Genomic DNA, 20,754 nt, shown 5'->3' with positions numbered 1-20,754 from the left:
GTCAGTGCGCGTCCAGCTGTTGCGGGTGTGTGGGGGGAGGTGGCAGTGCGAGGAGCCGGGAGTGGTTTTCTCCCCGACTCCCCCACACACCAGCGGTGCCCTTAGGGGCCCCCTCTGTCCCGCGTGGCGCTCAGGTCCTCATCTGCAAAGGAAGGGACACAGAGGGTGATCACATTATTCCAGTGTTGAGATCCTGGAGCCATGCAAGGTTCTGAGTTGGTGAGACAGCTGCAGCTGTCTGCACAGCAGGCTCAGGGTGGGGGCCCTGCTCTGCAGTCGCGGGCCCAAGCTGCTCCCCTCCTGCGGCGCCAGGCTGTGCGCTCCCCACTGGTTTCTGGGGGCCCGAGGATGGGAGCTCTCGAGGCATCCAGCTGCACAGCCCCCCCAACATCTGCTAGACACTCAAAGGAAGCAGTGGGTGACAAAAACAACGACTTTGACATTTAAGGCTGTCTTTGGTGCATCTGACTTTCCTGCAAACCCACCATGACACATGTTTTTTGCAGTGAAGCATTTCAAACATCGACACGGGCTCATGAAAGAGCCCACAAGACCCAAGCATTTCCAGTCTTAATAGATGGTGTTGGGGTGCGCCTCGCACCTCTCCCCACTTCCTCACCACTCTGCAGGTGGGCCACCAGCCCTGCGCACTTGGGGGTGCTGCTCAAGTGAGCATCCTTGCTTCGTAATCACTCTTGGGCTTTTCGGGGTGAGAATTCTGGCTCAAATGCCCGGGTGCGGTGTGGCCTTAGGCCTGTCACGTAACTTCTGTGAGCGTCCATTCGTTTCCTTGCCTGTGTTCGCCGCATCAGCAGAGATTTGTGAGTGTCTCTACCACCGGGCCCTAGGCTAGACACGGAGCAGCAGCGTCCGAGGCAAAGGCCCTGACGTGGGCCAGCACTCGCCACACTCGGTGGCCTGAAAGGCGGGTGTGATCGCAGTGCGGGGAGGGAGGAACGTGAGACTGCAGGGCTCACTGGCATTCAGGTTTCGCCCGTGTAGGACACAGCAGACTTACACGGTCAGATTTCTATTTGAATCTCGAAGTCCAGCTTCCACAGTGAACTCCAGCCGGCAGCAGGCCAGCAGCAACCGCAGAGGGCCAGAGCTGGGGACATCCCACCACCGACGAGGCCGCAGAAGAATCTTGCCTTCCCACCCATAGCCCCCTTCCTGCCCTGGGACCCCCCTGCCTTCCTGAATTCAGCCAACACGTGTTGCTTGAGACTGTACTCAGTGGACAGGACAGACGCAGTGTACCGCATGTAAGGTGTTAATGCCGGTCCCTAGGAGCCCGTTACAATGCCTGCATCCCCTTGCAAGTGAGATCCCCGCTGGGTTCTGCCAATGGAGCAGCAATTGCATGAGACTGGAAGGTGGACGAGGAGAAGACATTGTTTGCAGCAGCTACTGGGGGGCATGTGGGAGACGGCATGCGGCGTGTTCTAGAACTTTCCCCGTCCTCCTCAGAATCACCCACCTGAGCAGCTAAAAGTATTGGTCGCAACATGAGTTGTGCAGTTTCCTAGAAGTGGGCTCTCTGACCTTGGCTTGCCCAGCCTTCAGTCCCGTTATTAACCCTTTCCTCACTCTGCATGTTGGGTTGGCTTCTGCTTTCCTGACCAGCGCGGCACAGAAGGGCAGGGGAGGATCTGGGATATCCTGAGATCTGATGGTCCTGTATTTTTTTTTTTTTTAATTTTTTTCTTTATTGATTTTTAGAGAGAGAAGAAAGGAGACGGAGAAAGAGAAACATTGATGAGAAAGAACATCAATTGGCTATCTCCTGCATGCCCCCCACTGGGGATCGGGCCCACAACCTGGACATGTGCCCTGTCCGGGAATAGAACCAGTGACCTCTTGGTGCACAGGTCAATGCTCAACCACCGAGTCACACCGGCTGGGCAAGATGGTCCTGTTTCAAGGCAGCAAGGCTGAAGGGCTGTTTGGACCCATCGCCACCATCATCCTCACTCTTGCTGTCACCCCTCAACCTGGCGGAACTTGGAGAAACCAGAGCTATGATGCTTTATAGCGTATCCCCAACTCATCCTTCCACACTGGAAAAGGACACCAAAGTCACCTTTCTCTTGGACACACGGGATCAAATCGAAGCACAAAGCAAATGGTAGCTGTCCACTCCAGTGAGATAAAAAAAAAAAACAAAAAAAACCTTCAACCCCTTACAGGTCTTCCCCAGCCAATCAGATCTTGTGAGGTGGGAGTGGAGGAGGGGCGTCGACCAAAGGAACTGTCAGAGCTGGCGGGAATGAGTCTGGGTTCTGCTCCCTCCTGTGGGGTACAAAGCAGAATGCCCGAAAAGGAATAGGAGTCGGATGGACCACCAGCTTCTCTGTAACAGCTCTGGATGTGAGAAGACAAAGAGTTATCATTGCAAAATTTGGGAGATTTTAAAAAAAGAAGAAGAATAACTGATTTGGAAAAGTAGGTCCCGCTAAAGCAGCACTTGAATATGAGGACAAAGGAAACAGAAGAATCCATCACAAACCAGAATTAAAATTCTAGGCTCTGCCTGGCTGGTGTGGCCCAGTGGTTGAGCATTGACCCAGGCACCAAGAGGTCACGGGTTCGATTCCCGGTCAGGGCACATGCCCAGGTTGTGGGCCCGATCCCCAGTGGGGGGCATGCAGGAGGCGGCCAATCGGTGTTCTCTCTCATCAATGTTTCTATCTCTCTCTCTCAAATCAATAAAGAAAAAAAATTCTAGGCTCTCCCTCCTGACAGTTTTTGGACGGACCACGTCAACAGGCTCCCTGCCCCTGGCTTCCGGCTGAAGCTGTGCAGCGTGGGGCTCCGGCAGGGGAGGACAGCGGGCACACAGGGCATTTCTTCTCCGGGCTCAGGCTCCTCTGCAGTTCTTGGCCGGAAGTCACAGTTCCCGTTTGGTTCTTCTCCACACAATTTTCTCCTTTTTAGTTTCCAGTAACGTATCTCTTCCCTTGTCTACTGGTCATGGCACCCCTGTTCCTTCTGCCCAGGGCACCACACTACCCCTTCGGGTTCCTGCCCCCTACCTGCGTGTCTGCAAACAGCTCCTCCCCGGAAGCCCCCGCGAGCTCTCCCTAATATGATTCCCCCATGTGTGTGCTGACCAGACCCTGACAGTACCACAGGAAACTCTCTCAGTGACAGAAGCAGTATATACAGGACAGAAAATGTAAGGAAAACATCATACGCATCATGAGAAACTGCAGACGCCCACAATGACAGTTATTCTTTCATACGGTTTTTGAGGTTTGGGACAATGCAAAAGAAAAGAAAAAGAAAGCTGTATAAGGATGGGAAGGGAAGATTTAAAATGGTCATTTTCCCCCACTGATAATAAATTAGCTATATTAAAAAAAACAAAACAACAGAAATCCACAGACTCGCTATCTGAAGTAAAAAGACAGTTCCACAGGTTTGCAAGATTCAAGATTACTTATTACAAAATAAGGGGTGTTTATCTAAACCCGTGATAGCCAGCTGTATGGGTTATCTGTTGCTGCCTAACAAAAGACCCCAAAATGCACTGGCTTAAAGTAACATAGTATATGTGTTTTACAATTTCTGTGAGTCAGAAATGCAAGTTTGGCTTCACCGGGTATTATGGGCTGTATGCTTGTGTTCCTCCCAAATTCATGGATCAAAAGCCTATGTCCCAATGTGATGGTATTAGGAGGTGGAGCCTTTGGGGGAAAACTGAGGATCAAAGTCATGAAGATGAAGCCCTCATGAATGGGGTTAGTGCCCTAATAATAGACTCAAGAGAGAGCTGCTTGCTCCTTCTCTGTCCAGCACGTGAGGCTGCGGTGAGCAGCTGACCATGTGTGATCTGGAAGCCGCAGCCCTTTTGTAACTTAATCCCGGAAATGCGATCCCTCACTTCCACTGCGTCTGTTAGTTAGAAGTGACTCAGTAGGTCCGACCCAGACTCGAGGGCAGGGTATTATTAAAGGGCACAAATCCCAGGAGGTGGGTGTGGGGGTCACTGGGGTCATCTCAGAGGCTGCCTTCCAGAGAAACTAAAAATAGCACAGAAAGTAGGACATCTTGTATAACCACAATAGAATTAGAAAGTGTCAAGCAGTTAATCTAAGGAAGAATGCATGAGACCATCCTGGAGACAATTGTTGTTGATTCTCACCTGAGAATGTTTTTCAACTGATTCTTTAGATAAAGTGGAAGGGAGGCAGGGAGAGAGAGACAGAGAAACATCAATATGAGAGAGACACATCGATTGGTTGCCTCTTGCACGACCCTGACTGGGGCCGGGAATCGAACCTACAACCCAGATACGACATGCCCTTGACCCTGAATCAAGCCGGGACTCTTCGGTCTGAGGGCTGGCACTCTAATCACTGAGCCACACCGGCTGGGCTGGAGAAAAATTGTAAAGGTCATGATGTGAAAACGTACAGTTAGGGCACAGACAATGTAAAGATAACACTCTTCCCAAATTTGTGCGATTACACTTAGTAGTGTCCTAGAACATTTGGGGAACATGACAGTATTTTTCCCTAATCCATTCATGGGAGGTTACATATACTCAAGCACTAAGTCGATTCTGAAAAAGGAGAGGGCAGAGGGGACCTTCCCTCAGCCAGCTCTCGAGACCATCTGTAAGGCCACAGTCACACAAACTGTGGCCCCGGCCCCGGAATACAGAAGGAAATCAATGGACGGAAACGAGAGCCCAGAGAAAACTGTCCTACACCTGAAAACTTGATGTGTGATAAATGCACCCCGAGATAAATGTGTGATAAATGTGTCATTCACCGAGGGGAAGAGGCTTGTGTGGAGAACATGGGTCATCCGTGGAGAAAGACAGAGATGGACACATTTCACAAAGGTGTACCCCAGAGACGTGAAATCTGTGACAGCGTGGGAGGAGATATTTACAATGGCTAAACAATGACGCGTGGCGCATGAACAGGTCATAGACACAACCGAGAAAACCCTGAATGTCCAACAAGTTTAGGCCCGGATGTCCAACCTCACAGGAATCAGAGGAAGGAAAACACTAGACGAGACACGGCTGCATGATGCTTGGACGAGGTGAGAAAGCTGAACGGGACCGAGCAGAGAGGAAGATGTGGGAAGAGGGAGCCATCAGTGTCGGTGTCCATAGATTCAGCCACTCAGACGAGCAGCCTGGACGTATTTGGTGAATTAGAAACACAAGCAAATGTTTGTGACTAAACAGATTCCGGCCAGGAGTGTCCTGGGTGCTGTCCTCCCAGTGTCCCTCTCCCTCTGCAGCCAAGCAGGACAGTTCTGAAGGGACTGCATTGCCAGACAGACCATCATGTGTCATCTAAGAAGGTAGATACTTTAAAAAGTCTAACAATTTTGCACGAGGAAAGTTCTTAAAATTGCATTTCCCAGCATCGATCCAATGAGAAAATATAACCATTGTAAACATATACTCCCCCAACATAGGAGCCCCTAAATATATTTTCAAAATTATATTTCCTTCCCTGGCTGGTTTGGCTCAACGGTTGGAGTGTCGGCCTGCAGACCGGCGAGTCCCGGATTCGGTTCCCGCTAAGGGCACGTCCCTTCATTGTAGTTCGTCCCCAGCCCCGGTTGGGATCGTGTGGGTGGCAACAAGTCGATATGTCTCTCTCACATCGATGTTTCTCTCTCTCTCTTCCTCCCTCTCTCCCTCCCGCTCTATCTGAAGATAAATGCAAAAATGTCTTCGGGTGAGGATGAAAAAGAAATAACGTGTTTCCTGATTATTACTTAGTAACATTAAGCTCACCATTGTCCATAACTGGGAACATGGCCTTGAGTGACTTGGGAAGCACATCGACGCTGCCCATCTCCAGGGTCTGGTGGGAACACTGTGCCCACTCTGGTCTCACCCGGTCACTGTCTCCCGAGTGCAGGGTGGGATGTAGGTGACATGTCCGGAGAGCAGGCGGCGAGTGACAGGTGCTGGGGTCTCACTGTGAAGAACCTGGTGTCGCACACGAAAGAATCTGGACAACTCCTGGAATCAAGCCTCCCAGCGGAAGGTGCAGGCAGGGAAGTCAGATGACAAACTCGCTTTAAAAACACCATTTTTTGCAGCATTTTGCAGGGAGACTTGGGCTTGGGGACAGCTGGTGGCGGAGGCCAGTTAGGGTGCCATGGCACTATTTCAGGTAAGGGATTGTAAAATGACAGCAGGAAGAATGGGAGTGGGAGAAGGTGACGTGAGAAGCATGTCTCGGGTCCAGCCGACAGGCTTCGGTGACTAGGACAATGCTGGAGGAGAGGAAGAGAGAGGAGTTGACATTGTCACCAGAACGAGCGACCTCAGGCAAAACAGGCTCTATTGGGCGGGAAGAAAGTGCAGGGACACGGGTTTGCTGTCGGTCTGGTACAGGTGGAGAACCGGAATGACAGTCGCGGAAGTGCCACCGTGTGTCAGAGAAACTAATGACATTTGAAAAGGAGAGCCCTCCAGTAAAATGGAAAATAAGCGTTCGTGGGAGGTTATATGATTTATAGGAAGAGACTGTGACCAGAGCCGAGCACTGGAAAGTTATTCGCATATAAATGGTGTCTGAGGCTAGAGAAAGGGGTTGTCACCTTTTTTTAAATTCTCACCCGAGGATATTTTTCCATTCATCTACAGGGAAAGTGGGGGGAAGGGAGAGAGAGAGAGACATCTATTGGTTGCCTCCTGCACGGACTACGCAACCAGGGTCAGGATCAAACCACAACCGAGACACATGCCCCTGACTGGAATTGAACCCGCGACTCTTTGGTCCTCGGGCTGATGCTGCAGCAGCTGAGCCAAGCCGGCCAGGGCATAGAGTTGCCATCTTTAATTTTAAAAATCTAACAAACAGATAGGACTGTTTGAACTTCACATAAACGACAAATAATTTTTTAGCGTACTCCATGTAATATTTAGGACCTACTTATCCTAAAACTTATTTATTGTTGATCTGAAATTCAGATGTAACTGGGCAGCCTGCATTTCACCATAAGAGTGGCTACGAATAGCAGCCCCTTTGGGACCAGGGGAGACTGGGCCGCGGCGAGAGCGGGGTGCAGGCTGGGCACCCGCCTTTTCCGTGCGGGTAGCTGCTCCCCAATCCCCCTGATTGGGTTTGCAGAGATGGCACTGAAGGTATTCCATATGCTAATGTTCCAAAACAGAAGAGAAAATAAATACGAAACATCCCAATTTTATAAACAACCAGTGAAAAGAGAAAACATTTCGAGGTGCAAACCAAGCAGGTCTGTGGGTTCCATAAGGTGCAGGCGCCCCTGGTTTGCAACCTCTGATCTAATCTTGAGAGTGGGCAGGGCAGGTGTCTAAGCTGTAAGCGATGGGGCTTTGCAAGGTGGGGTACAAGGGCTTTGTGTGGGGAGGGGATACAGCAAGGGGATGACTCGGGCAAAGGCTAACACGGGGAAGCAATGCCCCCGGGGCCTGAACGTACTGCTGGTCACTGTCCCGGGCTGGGCGGTGGCTGGAGCGCAGGGCTACACCTGGTACTACCTGTCTCTCGGCAGAGAGCCCCCCCCCCCCCGGCCGCGCAGGGAGCGCGAGCACCCATTGGGCCGGAGGCTTTTCATCAGAAAACTGTGGGTGGCAACTTCCCGGGGTTTGCACTGAGCTTCTCGAGGCTTCTCAGCTTCAGAGGCAGAGTGCGTGGGCGTCTCTCTGAGAAGCAGAAAGAGAGAACGAAAGCGAGGTGTTTCCCTTGACCATGGAAACTCTATAAAGAAGGAGCCGCTTCCCACCTGTCGCGCAGTCGGCAGCAGATGCCGCTTCGTGACGCCCCGACTCCGCGGGACTGAGCAGGAGGGACGCCCTTTGCGGGGCTGCCCAAGTCCGCGGCTGCCATGCAGCAGCCCCTGAACTACCCGTACCCCCAGATCTACTGGGTGGACAGCAGGGCCCCTTCCCCCTGGGCCCCTCCAGGGACAGTCCTCCCCTGTCCCTCCTCGGTGCCTGGGAGGCCTGGTCAGAGGAGGCCACCACCGCCACCGCCACCACCCACACCACCCCTGCCACTGCCCCCGCTGAAGAACAGGAGGGACCGCACCGGCCTGTGTCTCCTTGTGCTGTTTTTCATGGTTCTGGTGGCCCTGGTGGCCCTGGGGCTGGGGATGTTCCAGCTACTCCACCTGCAGAAGGAGCTGGCCGAGCTCAGAGAGGTAAGCAAGCTGCCCCGGGGAGACCCCTGCGGGGGGGTGGGGGGCTGCAGGGGGGGCCCGCGGGGGGGGCTCCCCAGTCCACGTGCACCCCGGCGTCTCAGCCAAGGGCTTTAGAACAGGACTGGCCGCCACCTGCTTCCTTCTGAGTTGGCAGCTCAGCCCGGGGACCATGTCTGTAGGGTCCGGGAAGAAAAGGAGCTTCGTGTTCCACTGAGAAGGGAATCTGTGCAAATGGCCAAACTAAAACATTTTTAAAAGACGTAAAAGTCTGGGAAGTATTGTCATCACAAGGCCGGGCACCGTGAGACGCAGCTGCTCGGCCCAGGTCCCAGGCAGGAGAGGCGGGGGCGGGGGGACTTAGATTCTTCTCTGGGCCCAGTGTGTTGGACGAGTCTGCCTCCTTTGCTTAGAGGACTTTGTGTGCATTCCTCGCCTGTTCTCTCTCTTTGCCAGTCCTCCAGCCAGAGGCTTAGAGGATCATCGTTGGAGAAGCAAGTAGGTGAGTCCCTGTTGCACATGCACATTGAGTCCAAGGCTGGTCCTCAGAGCTGGACCCACGGGCGGTGCGGTGAGCTCCACCCACTGGCCGGGAGTCCTGGCTGATTCGGAATCTCCCGTCCTCTGGGCCCCTTCCGCTGCCCTCAGCTAGGAAGGGAATTTAGTGGTTCAAATCAGTGTATCTGAGGACCGCGTACAGGTCGAAAGAATTTCCACTGGCTTTGGGAAGGGACACACGCCTCTACAGCCCTGGACCTTTGCCCCCTGAGCAGCTGGCTCCAGGCCAGGGTCCTTCCTCGGGCCTCCGGCGTCCATGCACAGGGTGGTGGCCGTAACGCCTTGGATGAGTGCGAGGTGGGGGCAGGGAGAGGTTTCTAGGAAAGATTGTCTCCTCTTTCAATTTTCTAAGAGCTTACTCAAGAGTCAAGCTTTAGTTAAAACATTTTACAGGATATGTTTAAGCTTTTAAAAAGCGTGAAATCAATCATCCACGTTAGGATGTGGTGGTTTTGTAGTCTCTCGAAAGCTTGGGGAAGACGTCAGCCATTATTCAAAGGTGGCCCCGCGTCCCCCGCAGAGGTGGTTGTGAGCTACCGTCAATAAGGAAGGGACGCCCTTCGAATGAGAGCCGGGACAGGCAGAAGATGACAGTGTGAGCCTTGACCTCATGGCATTTCGGGACATAGTTTTGGAAACCGTGGACAGATAGATTTAGGATGCTCCCGCTCATCAAACTAGGCTCCGCTGAACCTTAGGCTTGGAAGGGAGTGTCGACAGTATCTGGTTCAGTCATCTCGTTTTCTCCAAAGAGGGACAAAATACCAGGCAGATTAGGTGACGTGCCCAAAACTATTGGTGCGGAACCACAGGGCTTTCCAGTGTGTGACCTGATGGCTCGTGAAATAAGACAGCTGCCATCTCTCTGTGATGCATTTATTTATGGACTGAAACATGGACTCAAGCAGGCTGCCTCTGTGAGGATAGGAAGTACTTCTTACTAGACACTGGGGACAGAGGCAGACTGGCCAGTAGGGGGCCTGTTTCTGAGGAGGTACCCACTCTACTGATCCAAGGCACCCGACTGCCCTAGAAGGTGGGAGCCACCGTCAGGATGCTCTGATCCCCAGGTCTGGGTCCAAGTCCCCAAGTGTACGAAGCTCCAGATGTACACAGCAGAGTAGAAATATTTGCTGGAAAGACAGAGCCTCTGGAAGATTTCTGGACTAAAAATAGATTTGAAAATTAGTGCCATGTGGCTGGTGAAACAGGTACCAGTTACTCACCTTTCACCCACTCTGATCTGAGTGACTAAAATCAGGGCCACCAACTCCCACAAACCATCATCTTCTCTAGATCAACCCAGATGGACCCGAAACTGGTGAATTATCACATGGAAATCAAATAGCAACTTTACTAATAAGATGAGAGATGCAGATGAAAACAAAGGTTACCCATTTTCATCCACCAAGTTAGTAAAGGTTAGAACAAACCACACAGATTGGCAAAGCTGAGAGCAGATAGCCACTTACCCACGAGCCGAGAATGACAACAGCTGCAGCTTCTCTGCGGCACTGGGAAACACACAGCAAATGATTCAAACTGTTCGTTTACCTGTAATTTTATCAGAAAGAATGTATCTTTAGAAAATAATTAGAGATGTGCCTAAACATCTATCCATAAGGATGTTCCTCACTTCCTTATAACGCTATTTATAATGAACAATTTGGAAGAAACTTAAATCCCTCTTAATAGGAGCTTAGTTAAAGACACCATGGTGGCCCTGGCCAGTTTGGCTCAGCGGTTAGAGCGTCGGCCTGCGGTCCGGAGAGACCCGGGTTCAGTTCCCGCTAAGGGCACGTACTTCGGTTGCAGTTTGTCCCCGGCCCTGGTTGGTCGTGCGGGTGGCAGCCACTCGATGTGTCCCTTCACGTCGATGTTTCTCACTCTCTCTCTCTCTCTCCCTCCCCCTCTATCTGTACAAAAAATGGAAAAATATCCTCGGCTGAGGATAAAAAAAAAAAGACAAAAAAAAGACACCATGGTGAATGGCAATGGAGCATAATAAACGGCAACTGAAAACTATATATTAGAGGGGGGTCGATAGGGAAAGTAGGGGGGACATCTGTAATGCTCTCAACAATAAAGATAAAAAACGAAAACAGAAATATATATGTATTAGAAAGACAATGTCATGGAGATTGTGCATTCTGTAGTGTTAGGTGAAAAGACAAATTAGTTTAATATCGACTATATACATATATGCATATTTTTATATCTTTGTTCTCAGCGGAGAACGAGAAGAATTTATATTTTAATGTGGTGACAGCGAGGTTCTCTGGCAGGTACTGGCTAAACTTTCTTATGTACTTCTTTTTCATTTTTCATTATATTTCATCATATATTTCATCATATTTTTCATATATTTCCCCAGTTAACTCATGCCATCTTTTATTCATTCACAAATGTTCGTGGGGGGCTTCCGATGTGCCAGGCTGGGTGTTGGGTTAGGGGCGACCACCGAGAACAAGAGGGACGAAGCGCCCGCCCTCACTGGGCGGGAAGCAGGCCGGAGGAGCTAGACAAAGCAGGCAGACAGACCACATCATCTCAAACTGCACCCGGGGTACCTGAAGGAGGGTGGTCTGGAAAGTCCCTTAAAGGAGGTGTTGTGAGTGTGTATGCCTGTGTGTGTGCGTGTGTGCAGTGGGGTGGGAAGGTAGGAGAAAGCATTTCAGCACAGAATGGCATGTGCAAAGATCCTGGGGCAGCAAACAGTCATCCCCAAACGGCAGGATACATGTCTAGTTTGTTTACTCCGGTTCGTATCCAGCAGCAAGCTTGCTGAGTGTCTCTGTGAGAAGCACACCACACAGGGCTCTCGCAGGGATACGGAGATGTGCACCATTTCCTGTCAGCACATGGCCAGACGCCAGATCCGCGGCGCGGATGCTTGTGGTGTGGGGACGTGGCCGAGACTCAGCTTCGCCTTCCTGCTCCCTGGTGCCTCATCTGTGGTGGGCAACCTTGGGTGGCTGCAGAGGCAGTGCGAGCTCCGGGAATGTCCTCGGTCGGGGGGGGGGGGGGCATTTCCACGCTCCTGTCTAAGGCTCTTTCTCGAGTGTCTTAGCTCAGTGCCTTCGCTAAGCGGTGGCTCTCTTCGGTTAAATACTTCAAGTCAGAGAAGGGTCTGTTTTGAGAACCATCGTCTATTTAGCTCCTCAGTTGAATTGAGCAAACGTTTGCTGGCCACATGCGCTGTGTTAGAAACGGAGCTAAATGCTCTGTGCTGGGGAGCTGACCGTGTGTTTGAGAGAGCTGGGAAACTTGTCACCCTGACAAGAGGGGTGAAGACGGGGATTCTGGGTTTCCCAGGAGGGGAGAATCCTATTTGATGAAAAAGGCTTGGGAGGGTGTCCCAAAGAAAGAGGCATTTCCGATGGCATTTATAGGGCTCATCGGGATGTGACCCAGAGAGCTGCTGGGAAGGGCATTCCGGGCAGAAGGAACAGTATGAGCAAAGTCGCGGAGGCGGGGTGTTCGGGTCCCTCCCTGAGGGAGACGCAGGGGCTGTGAGCTCCACGGCTTGGATTTGCACCATCCATATATGTCACACTGTTGCCATTTAGGCTTAAGAAAAAATCTCTCATCTCCAAATGCCCTGTTTAGAGTTCCGCCTACTTACGTGGCTCCTCTCTCTCCGCTGCAGGTCGCCCGGGTCCGCCCTCTGGGCAGAGGGAGCAGAGGAAAGCGGCACATCTGACAGGTCTGTATGTGGGAGGCGCAGGAGGCAGGGACTCGGTGTCCACCGCTCACTCTGAGGGAGCTGGCACCTGGGGAGCTGGTACCCGGGGTGGGGGGCAGCCTGGCACTGGGGACTTCCAGCACGTGGTCGTGCTGTGGAGAGAAATGACTGACGGCCGCGTGGTAGGGGCCTCCTCGCGGGAAGAGGGTGAGTGTCACGGACAGTAGGGTGCCACTCTCCCTGGGACCGGTTAGGCAGAGGCTGCGGAAGGATGCAGTTTGGATGGACAGGCATTTATAGAGCACGCGTGTGTGTGTGTGTGTGTGTGTGTGTGTGTGTGTGCAGCCTTGGGGGCTTGGAGATAAACAGACCTGGTTCTTGCCTTCAAGGAGCTTCAGATCCCCAGGGAAAGAGGTACTCAGGCCACCGGTTCCGGGTTGGAGCGTGCTCTCTGCTTCAGGTGTGGGCACACACAGGAAAGGGGTTTGAGCCCAAAGGGGGACCGCAGGGGAGGAGTTGGAGCAGGGGATCCCTGAGGTCCCTGGAACTGTGGAGTTCCTCGCACTTGGCTTTCCCCTCGCGGAGAGCCTGACGGTTTGGGTGCTCGTTTTGAAGACCGCAGGACCTTTGTCCCCGAGAACCAAACCCAGCCCTCGGAGTTCTCACTGCCGTTGACGGGGGTGCATATGGCTGTCCCACTGTGCGCCCGGTGGCGTGGATGGTCACATCGAGGCAGGGCATTTGATAAAGGCGTTGAAGGAATTTGGTGATGGACAAGCCTGACTCCTCGGCCGGTTCTATGGGGGCTCTGTCACTTTGGGAAAAACTGTTGCTCAAGGGGGGAGAGCCCACAGTTTTGCCTTGGAAGCTTGGTGTCTTGGGTGCACGAGTGTTCCTCGCTAAAACTCCTTTCTGACTTGGTTTCAGGCAAGCCCAGCTCCAGATCCATCCCTCTGGAATGGGAAGACACCTACGGAATTGCCCTGGTCTCCGGGGTGAAGTATAAGAAGGGCAGCCTTGTGGTCAATGACACCGGGCTGTACTTCGTGTATTCCAAAGTGTACTTCCGGGGTCAGTCCTGCAAGAACCAGCCGCTGAACCACAAGGTGTACATGCGGAGCTCCGAGTACCTCCGGGACCTGGTCCTGATGGAGGACAAGATGATGGACTACTGCACGGCTGGCCAGATGTGGGCCCGCAGCAGCTACCTGGGCGCCGTGTTCAACCTCACGGCTGCTGACCGCTTGCATGTTAACGTGTCTGAGCTCTCGCTGGTCAATTTTGAGGAATCGAAGACATTTTTTGGCTTATATAAGCTCTGAGAAAAGCACTTTGGGAATCTCTCCATTATGGTTCCTTGTTATGGGCACTGAGAATGTTATCTTGAAGGAGGTCTTCCTAAGCCCACTTGAGGTCGAGTGAGAAGACGGAAACCCAGAGGATCCTGAGACCACAAGGTCCAGCAGATCTCCGGTTGCTCGTCTCACCCAAGGTCCCTGAGCCAGATGGGAGGAGGGAGATCACGGATGAACAGAACACTCTGGGCTGCCCGGCAGGATGCAGGGCTGGGAACAGCAGCTCCAGGGGCGTCTACACTCAGCGTCAGAGGCCAAGAGTGTTTGGGCACATTGCAAAGGACACCTTTTAACTCACCTCTTGGGGGTGGGTCTGCTGTCTACCTCAGGGGAGGGCTGTCCTTTGGGTACATGGTGTGACATGAGTGTGCAAGGGATGGAAAAAGAGGACTAGGTTGTGTGATAAGCTCAGGAGACTGAGAGCCTGTATCCCAGTGACAGATCTTCACTTCCGGAGCCTTAGCCTGAGTGCCAGGCGATGGGGACAGAGACGTGAGGGAGATCTGTGGGGGACTCAGTCCATTCCGGATACAGCATGTATATTTCCAGAGCAATGGCAGGTGCGCGTGTGTGTGTGTGTGTGTGTGTGTGAGAGAGAGAGAGAGAGAGAGAGACTAGAAGAGTCTCCTCGGCAGAGAGAATGTGGCTATTGGGAAGGGTGTGCTAGGAAAATATGGTGCATTTGGTGTGGATGTTGAATGCTTCTTGGCAACCAACTCTAACAGTCCTTTCATCTTTGATTATCAGCTGGTGATGCTGTTTTCCTACAAACCTATATTTATATACATTTTGTACATTTTTCATGAAAAGAGTACGTGCAATAAAAACTATATTTTAGAATACAGATAAACATTATGGATGTCCTTTTTGGAAGTCACAAAGGTTTTGTTTTTCTTAGTATTTCTTTCTCCATGGCTTCCTCATTCATTAGGACTTATGGCCACTTTAAGGAGAATTGACTGGGGTGAGGACTTTGCCAGGCTCCCGGCCCTTCGCTGGATTCTCTCCCTTCTCCGTCTCCCGTGATCCAGTTTCCGCCGCCAATAGTATTGCCAGTGTTAAACTCACCCCACTTTCCATGGATTTGATGACAACTTGTCTTTCCTGGGGGCAGAGTCATAGCATAGTGGGAAGGGCACAGACTTTGGACTAAAAAAATCCTGAATTTGAATCTTCGTTCCTCCACTTACTAACTATGCGGTCACTGCGCAGGTGGCTTGCCCTCTCTTGGACAGAAAAGGGCTCATTTGTACCTAAAGTATCTGACACACAGCACAATGTCAAACAATGGCATGCACCATATTTATAAGCTACTCTAGGAGAGGTCATTTGTTCTCCAGAAGAAGTCTGAAGGATCCATCTAGATACCTGGGTTCTTACTGTCTCACCTTGATCACCCACAATGGCCTTTCCCCGTGGTCTTCAGCCACGGCCTCCCCTGGCCTGTGTCCTTGGCAGACATCACCGTACCCATTGGATTTCACAACACCAGCCATCATTCCAGCTTCCGCGCCCCCACATTGTATCTCCTACTGTGTATCTCCTGGCATTAACCAGGAGCTAGTCGGAGGCTGGTGATGAGAACTGCCAAGTAGCTAGAGCTGAGACTGTCATTTAGAAGATGCTCAGTACATATTTGTTGAATAAAACAGCCAAAGCGAAAAGTTCAGGTTGGGGTGTCACCTGCTCTACTTAGAACTCTTGGGTCGATTCATCTGCTGTCTGAGGTCAGGTACCTCGTGGGGAAAGCCAGAGAGGCATTCACCCCTCTGCGCTGCTGGGCTGTCTGCCCGCCTCATGGTGAAATCCTCCTCATCTTTTGGCTCCAACCATCGAGAAATTTGCCGGACCATTTTGGGGGGTCTGTGGACTCTTCCAGATACTGGTACCAGAGCAAAGAGGAAATAGTGCCACGTCCTGAGATGACCCGATGGTATGTGCCATCGCTGGGATTGCTGGTATTGTCAGTCTCACCCGCAAAGTCTGAGCTCTGCTCACCTGCCTGGGCCATCTCCTGAAGACAGGGGGCAGCTCACCATGCTTCACTGTCCGGCTCTAGGGAAGGGGTGCTAACCGCTCCTGTAGGAGCCTGAGTTGTTGTTCTTTACCTCAGTGGAAACATACGGGATGTCAAAACCCCAAAACTTTTGAATGTGTTCTCTAAAAGGGAATCTGCCATTGTTCCCTTATGAAGTGCTAAACCCAAAGTAGAACACACACACACACACACACACACACACACACACACACACACAGGTTACTTCTAGTTCAGTAGTTTGAGGTTTTCTTTCTTTTCAGACACAAAACCATGTGTTTTCTTTAAGCCCCCTTAGGGTGGTGACTTTGTCTTCTCTGAACTAGTTTTGACTTACCGCAGCTAAACAGGAAAAGAGCCTCCGGGGCACCGTCACTGCGAGAGGGACTGGGGTAGACCACGGCCAGACAGGACTACAGGGAGACACTAGCTCCTCCAAGCCAGGCTACCGTCTAGCCCGATGCTGTCCACCTGACACTCATGAAATAGTATCGAATGCCAACTGTAATTAAAAGTAAAATAAAATATATATGTATATGTTTCTTCTTAAAAAAAAAAAAGATTTCCTTAGGGGGTCACGCCTGGTCCGTAACTAAGAAAGCGTGTCACCACATGTTAAACTGCATTTTTCAGAGGAGTTTGCTTAAGTTCTGATGGTGTAGAGATCGAGTTTTATTTTCTGTTTCTTGTTTTTGTTTTCCTTCTTTGCCAGGGTTGTGGATCATCCGGAGGCAGAATGAGGCGATCCCAGGGAAGCAGAATGAAAACTCCATTCCTTACATCTCCAGCCTCAGAAATGAACCTGATTCAGAAATAATGTAACGTGGATGGTAGCCAGGGACCCGTGCGATTCATCTAGAAAGCAACCAGGCTTGGAAACGCAGACAGTAAGTGGGTATTCTCCCAGTTCACCGGAAGGTAGGAAACTCTCACGCTTGGCAAAGCTTCCCCCTTACTGGGAGACATTCTCCACCATTCTACCTCGTACATTTTTTCAGAGAAAAGCAGAATTCAGAAGTCCCTCCGCTCCCACCTGACGGCTCCATCTGCTCTACGGGGTCACCTTTTCTTCATCACCTTTTCTTCTACTGCTCAACAGAATGACGTGGACCTCAACCTCCCGTTCTGTGGGAAGTCCGGTGTCCTCCAAGTTTTCTGGGAATGACCGGGAAGAACCTCGTTCTTTGGGAAGGCCACATTCTAGCGTCTGGCTCACCCCTGGGTCTGGTAGTGACTGTTCAGGCTCCTGTCACCCCCAGTGTGCGACACCTGTACCCCGCAGGGCGCCACTCCCACAGATGCGAGGTGTAGACAAATTCTACTGAAGGTTTGAAGGTAATGGAGACATTATCTTAGACACACAGTGTAAGTTACACCTAAAGCTGAGTATTGGATACTACTGCCATCCCCCAAACTTGCCACAGTTACCAACTTCAACGTGTCACTTCAAATCCTAGTACTTGAAAGGAAGCAAAAGCCCATTCATTCATTCATTCATTCACTCATTCACTCATTCACTCAACAGGTGTTTGCCAGGTACCAGAAACTGCTCTAGGTACTGTGGATACATTAAAATATAAAGTCCCCTATGGAGTTATATTTTAGTGGAGAGATGGTGAATAGACAATAAAGAAGGAGCAGAAAATAGCTAATAAGTGATATGGTAGGAAGTGCCGTGAAGGACCATTAAACCAGAATAGGCTGTAGAGAGTGATGGTGGAGGGGTGATTTTTTTTTTTAAAGCAGAACGGGGAGATTTTTTTTTAAATGTGTTTTTATTGTTTTTTGTTTGTTTGTTTTGTTTTGTTTTAGAGAGGAATGCAGAGGGAGAGAGAGAGAAACACTGGTGTGAGGTAACCCCCAGCCTGGACATGTGCCCTGCACAGGATGGTGCTCAGCCAGCTGAGCCACACGGGCCCGGGCGAGGGGTGGTGATTAGACACGTGGTGAAGGGGCACCTGTTCAAGCACAGCAGGTAGAAAAGTGACAAGTCTAAGTCATAAGAACAACAGGTCAATCTTATTCTGAGGTACTAAAAAAATAAAAGAATAACATTACATTTTTGCAGCCTTTAAAATATTTTCTCCCATGCCTCTTTTATTGTTTTTTATTTTTTTATTTTTTATTTTTTTAATCCTCACCCAAGGACATTTTTCCATTTTTTGTACAGATAGAGTGGGAGGGAGAGAGAGGAAGAAAGAGAGAGAGAGAAACATCGATGTGAAAGGGACACATCGAGTGGCTGCCACCCGCATGACCAACCAGGGCCGGGGACAAACTGCAACCAAAGTACGTGCCCTTCGCGGGAACCGAACCCGGGTCTCTCCGGACCGCAGGCTGACGCTCTAACCGCTGAGCCAAACTGGCCAGGGCTATTTTATTGTTTTTTAAAACTGATGAAGTGACATACATGAAAGACGTTGGCACGTGCCAGATTCTCTACAAATGTCAGCTGAATATATTGAATACATTCTGTGCTCATTATGTCACAGCCTGGTGTGATGGGACTTTGAGACTACCCCCCCCCCTTTTAATCCTGAAGTATAATTAAATAGGGTGATGTTCAAATACTCCATAGAGCTAAAACCCTCCGCTGACCCAGGGCTGTCTCAGGACAGCCTCGTTTTACATGATCGGAGCTCAGGGGGAGCCCCCCTCCCCGAGCTGCTCGTCGCAGAAGGGACAGAACCCGGTTCTCATGTCGCAGCCCCGACTCTGCGGGGGAACCACTTCAAAACAGTGCGCGCTGCTAAGAGACACCCTCGATGGCATCACGCTCTGAAAGTGTCCACACATGTAAGACACCACCTGCCACACAAGAACCTTTGCCAAGGAGCCTGGACAGAGTCGGAGGGGCACCCACGGGTGTCTCCAGGATTCCTCAGGGCAAAGCTCTTTTAGTGTCACTCCAGCCCCACACCACTTCCCGTCTATGGAAGGGAGCTTGGTACATGTTCTCTGGAAGAGAAGGTTCTAGAGGTTGTTCCTGGCTGGAAGAGAAGGTAGGTGCAGTATTCAGAAAGCGACAGAGGTCTCTGGCCTTAACTAAGTGAACCGAGATTCTAGGCCTTCGCGGCGGATGAAAGGCTGTGGATGAAAGAACGCGGGGTTCTGCTGACATGAAACGCGTCTTCGTGGCCCCACGCTGAGCAGAGAGCACAGCCTTGACTCAGAGGGTGGGAAAGAGGCGCAAAGGTGTTAAACAGACTCTGAAGTCTGAGCTCCGAGAGAAGGCATCGCAAACCTCAGCATCCTCTTTGCATCACTCGGTGGGTTGTGTTCTGGCTTCTAAGAAATTCTGAAGGCCTCTGCAGGGATCTGGGAGGGCGGCAGAGAGAGGAACACCGGCTGGGGGAATTAGATGGTTTCTGTTTCCTGTAACACTTGTGGGGTTGTCGATGGTGTTGACTGGAACGGCTAACCTGCTTTTCCTAACCTTCCCGAGGATCACAGAGCAACAGCTCTGTTCTGGGAAGGCAGGCCAGGGAGCGCGGTGGCTGTCCACCTGGGAAATGAAGGTGGTATGTGGTTTTCGCCTTACGGCCAAGCCTCTGTCGTCATATCTTATGGCTCACAAGATAGGTTAAGGATATCAACTTTTCATTTAGAAATAACAGGACACTGATCACAGGACGTGTTCTTGCCCCAAGTCAAACCACAAAGTAGATAAACAGTAATAATAGCTGTAACGTATCGACTCCCTTTTTGTAACGATTATGTAAAGCATCCTACATGTGTGTTTATTAATTCTCACAATTCCGTAAATCAGTTGTCACTAACACCATTTTGTAAGTGAAATAAACTATTCTAGGTTCAGAGAGGTTAAGTAACTTTTCTAAGGTCACAGAGTGGCAGAGGTAGGATTCAAGACTGGGCTTTTCTGACCCAAGGGGTCGTACCTAAAGCAGGCTGACCTGTCCCTTTACAATGTCAGTATTCTTCACTCAGTCGACATTCATTAGGTCCCTACAGGTGGAAGCATTGTTTAGGGGGTAGGGTGGTGAGTTCCTTGCTCCCTCTAAACATACCCTAGCTGGGCCTGGCTGGTGTGGCTCAGTGGTTGAGCCTCAACCCAGGCACCAAGAGGTCACCAGTTCAATTCTCAGTCAGGGCACATGCCCAGGTTGTGGGCCCGATCCCCAATGGGGGGCATGCAGGCAGCGGCCAATCTATGTTCTCTCTCATTTATGCTTCTATCTCTCTCCCTCTCCCTTCCTTCCTTTCTCTCTCTCTCTCTAAAAAAAAAAAAAAAAAAAAATCAATAAAGAATAAATAAATAAACATATTCTAGCTGGGGAGGAGGGTGGTGGTGGTGGAGGTGGAGGAAATCAACAAGCAAGCTAATAAATACATAAATCATCAGGTGATAAACACCGTATAGAGAATTAAAGTAAGGTGCTCAGTAAAGACGAGATAGCTCATTAGAGGGAAGGCCTCTGAGGAGGTAACATTTCAAATGAGCAGAGCCAGGGAGGCAAGGGTTAGGCCAGAGCTTTGCGGGCGGAGGCGACGGCTTTCCTGGCCGGCTGGGGGCTTTCAGACCCAACAATGCATCGTCTGTGGGGCTGTAATGCACATAGGGATCGTCCCTAAAAACCAGCCGGCCCGCTCGGCACCCAAAGGAGGAGGTAAACTGAGGCCAGCTCGAGTCAGAAGAAACGGAGCCTAGTCCGGAATAGTGGAGGCCCGGCAGCTGGGCAAGGGATGCTGTAACAAGCTCCAGGTGAGTTTGGGGGGCCGTTGTGCTATTCATGGGCACCCAGTGCAAAGGGGGGCAGCCCCGGAGCCAAACCCTGAGCTCACTGGCCAGAGGATGGGGAGGGAGACCTGACAGGTGATCATTGGTCGGGAGACAACCGTCTGTCCCCCTCAATTCCGCGAAATCCGCCCCCGCTGTGAGGCCGGCCGTCTGGGGGTGCATACGTGAGGCTCTGCAGCTGGGGATCCCACCCAGCGGT

At 51.2% G+C, this 20,754-nt stretch overlaps 1 protein-coding gene across 1 annotated transcript; it reads left to right on the top strand.

Annotated features, from left to right (window-relative positions):
• Positions 1-7,775: 7,775 nt before the first annotated feature.
• FASLG (Fas ligand) lies at positions 7,776-14,151 on the top strand. The gene is made up of 4 exons (XM_036273329.1): positions 7,776-8,166; positions 8,620-8,665; positions 12,371-12,427; positions 13,334-14,151. Exons 1-4 carry the CDS (start codon positions 7,852-7,854, stop codon positions 13,726-13,728), a joined length of 813 nt encoding a protein of 270 aa, XP_036129222.1. The 5' UTR covers positions 7,776-7,851; the 3' UTR covers positions 13,729-14,151.
• Positions 14,152-20,754: the final 6,603 nt, after the last annotated feature.

The sequence above is a fragment of the Molossus molossus genome, unplaced genomic scaffold (genome assembly GCF_014108415.1).
Source record: "Molossus molossus isolate mMolMol1 unplaced genomic scaffold, mMolMol1.p scaffold_m16_p_20, whole genome shotgun sequence".
Taxonomy (NCBI): domain Eukaryota; kingdom Metazoa; phylum Chordata; class Mammalia; order Chiroptera; family Molossidae; genus Molossus; species Molossus molossus.
Note: the sequence above shows the minus strand (reverse complement) of the source record. Positions and strands in the feature narration are given on the sequence as shown.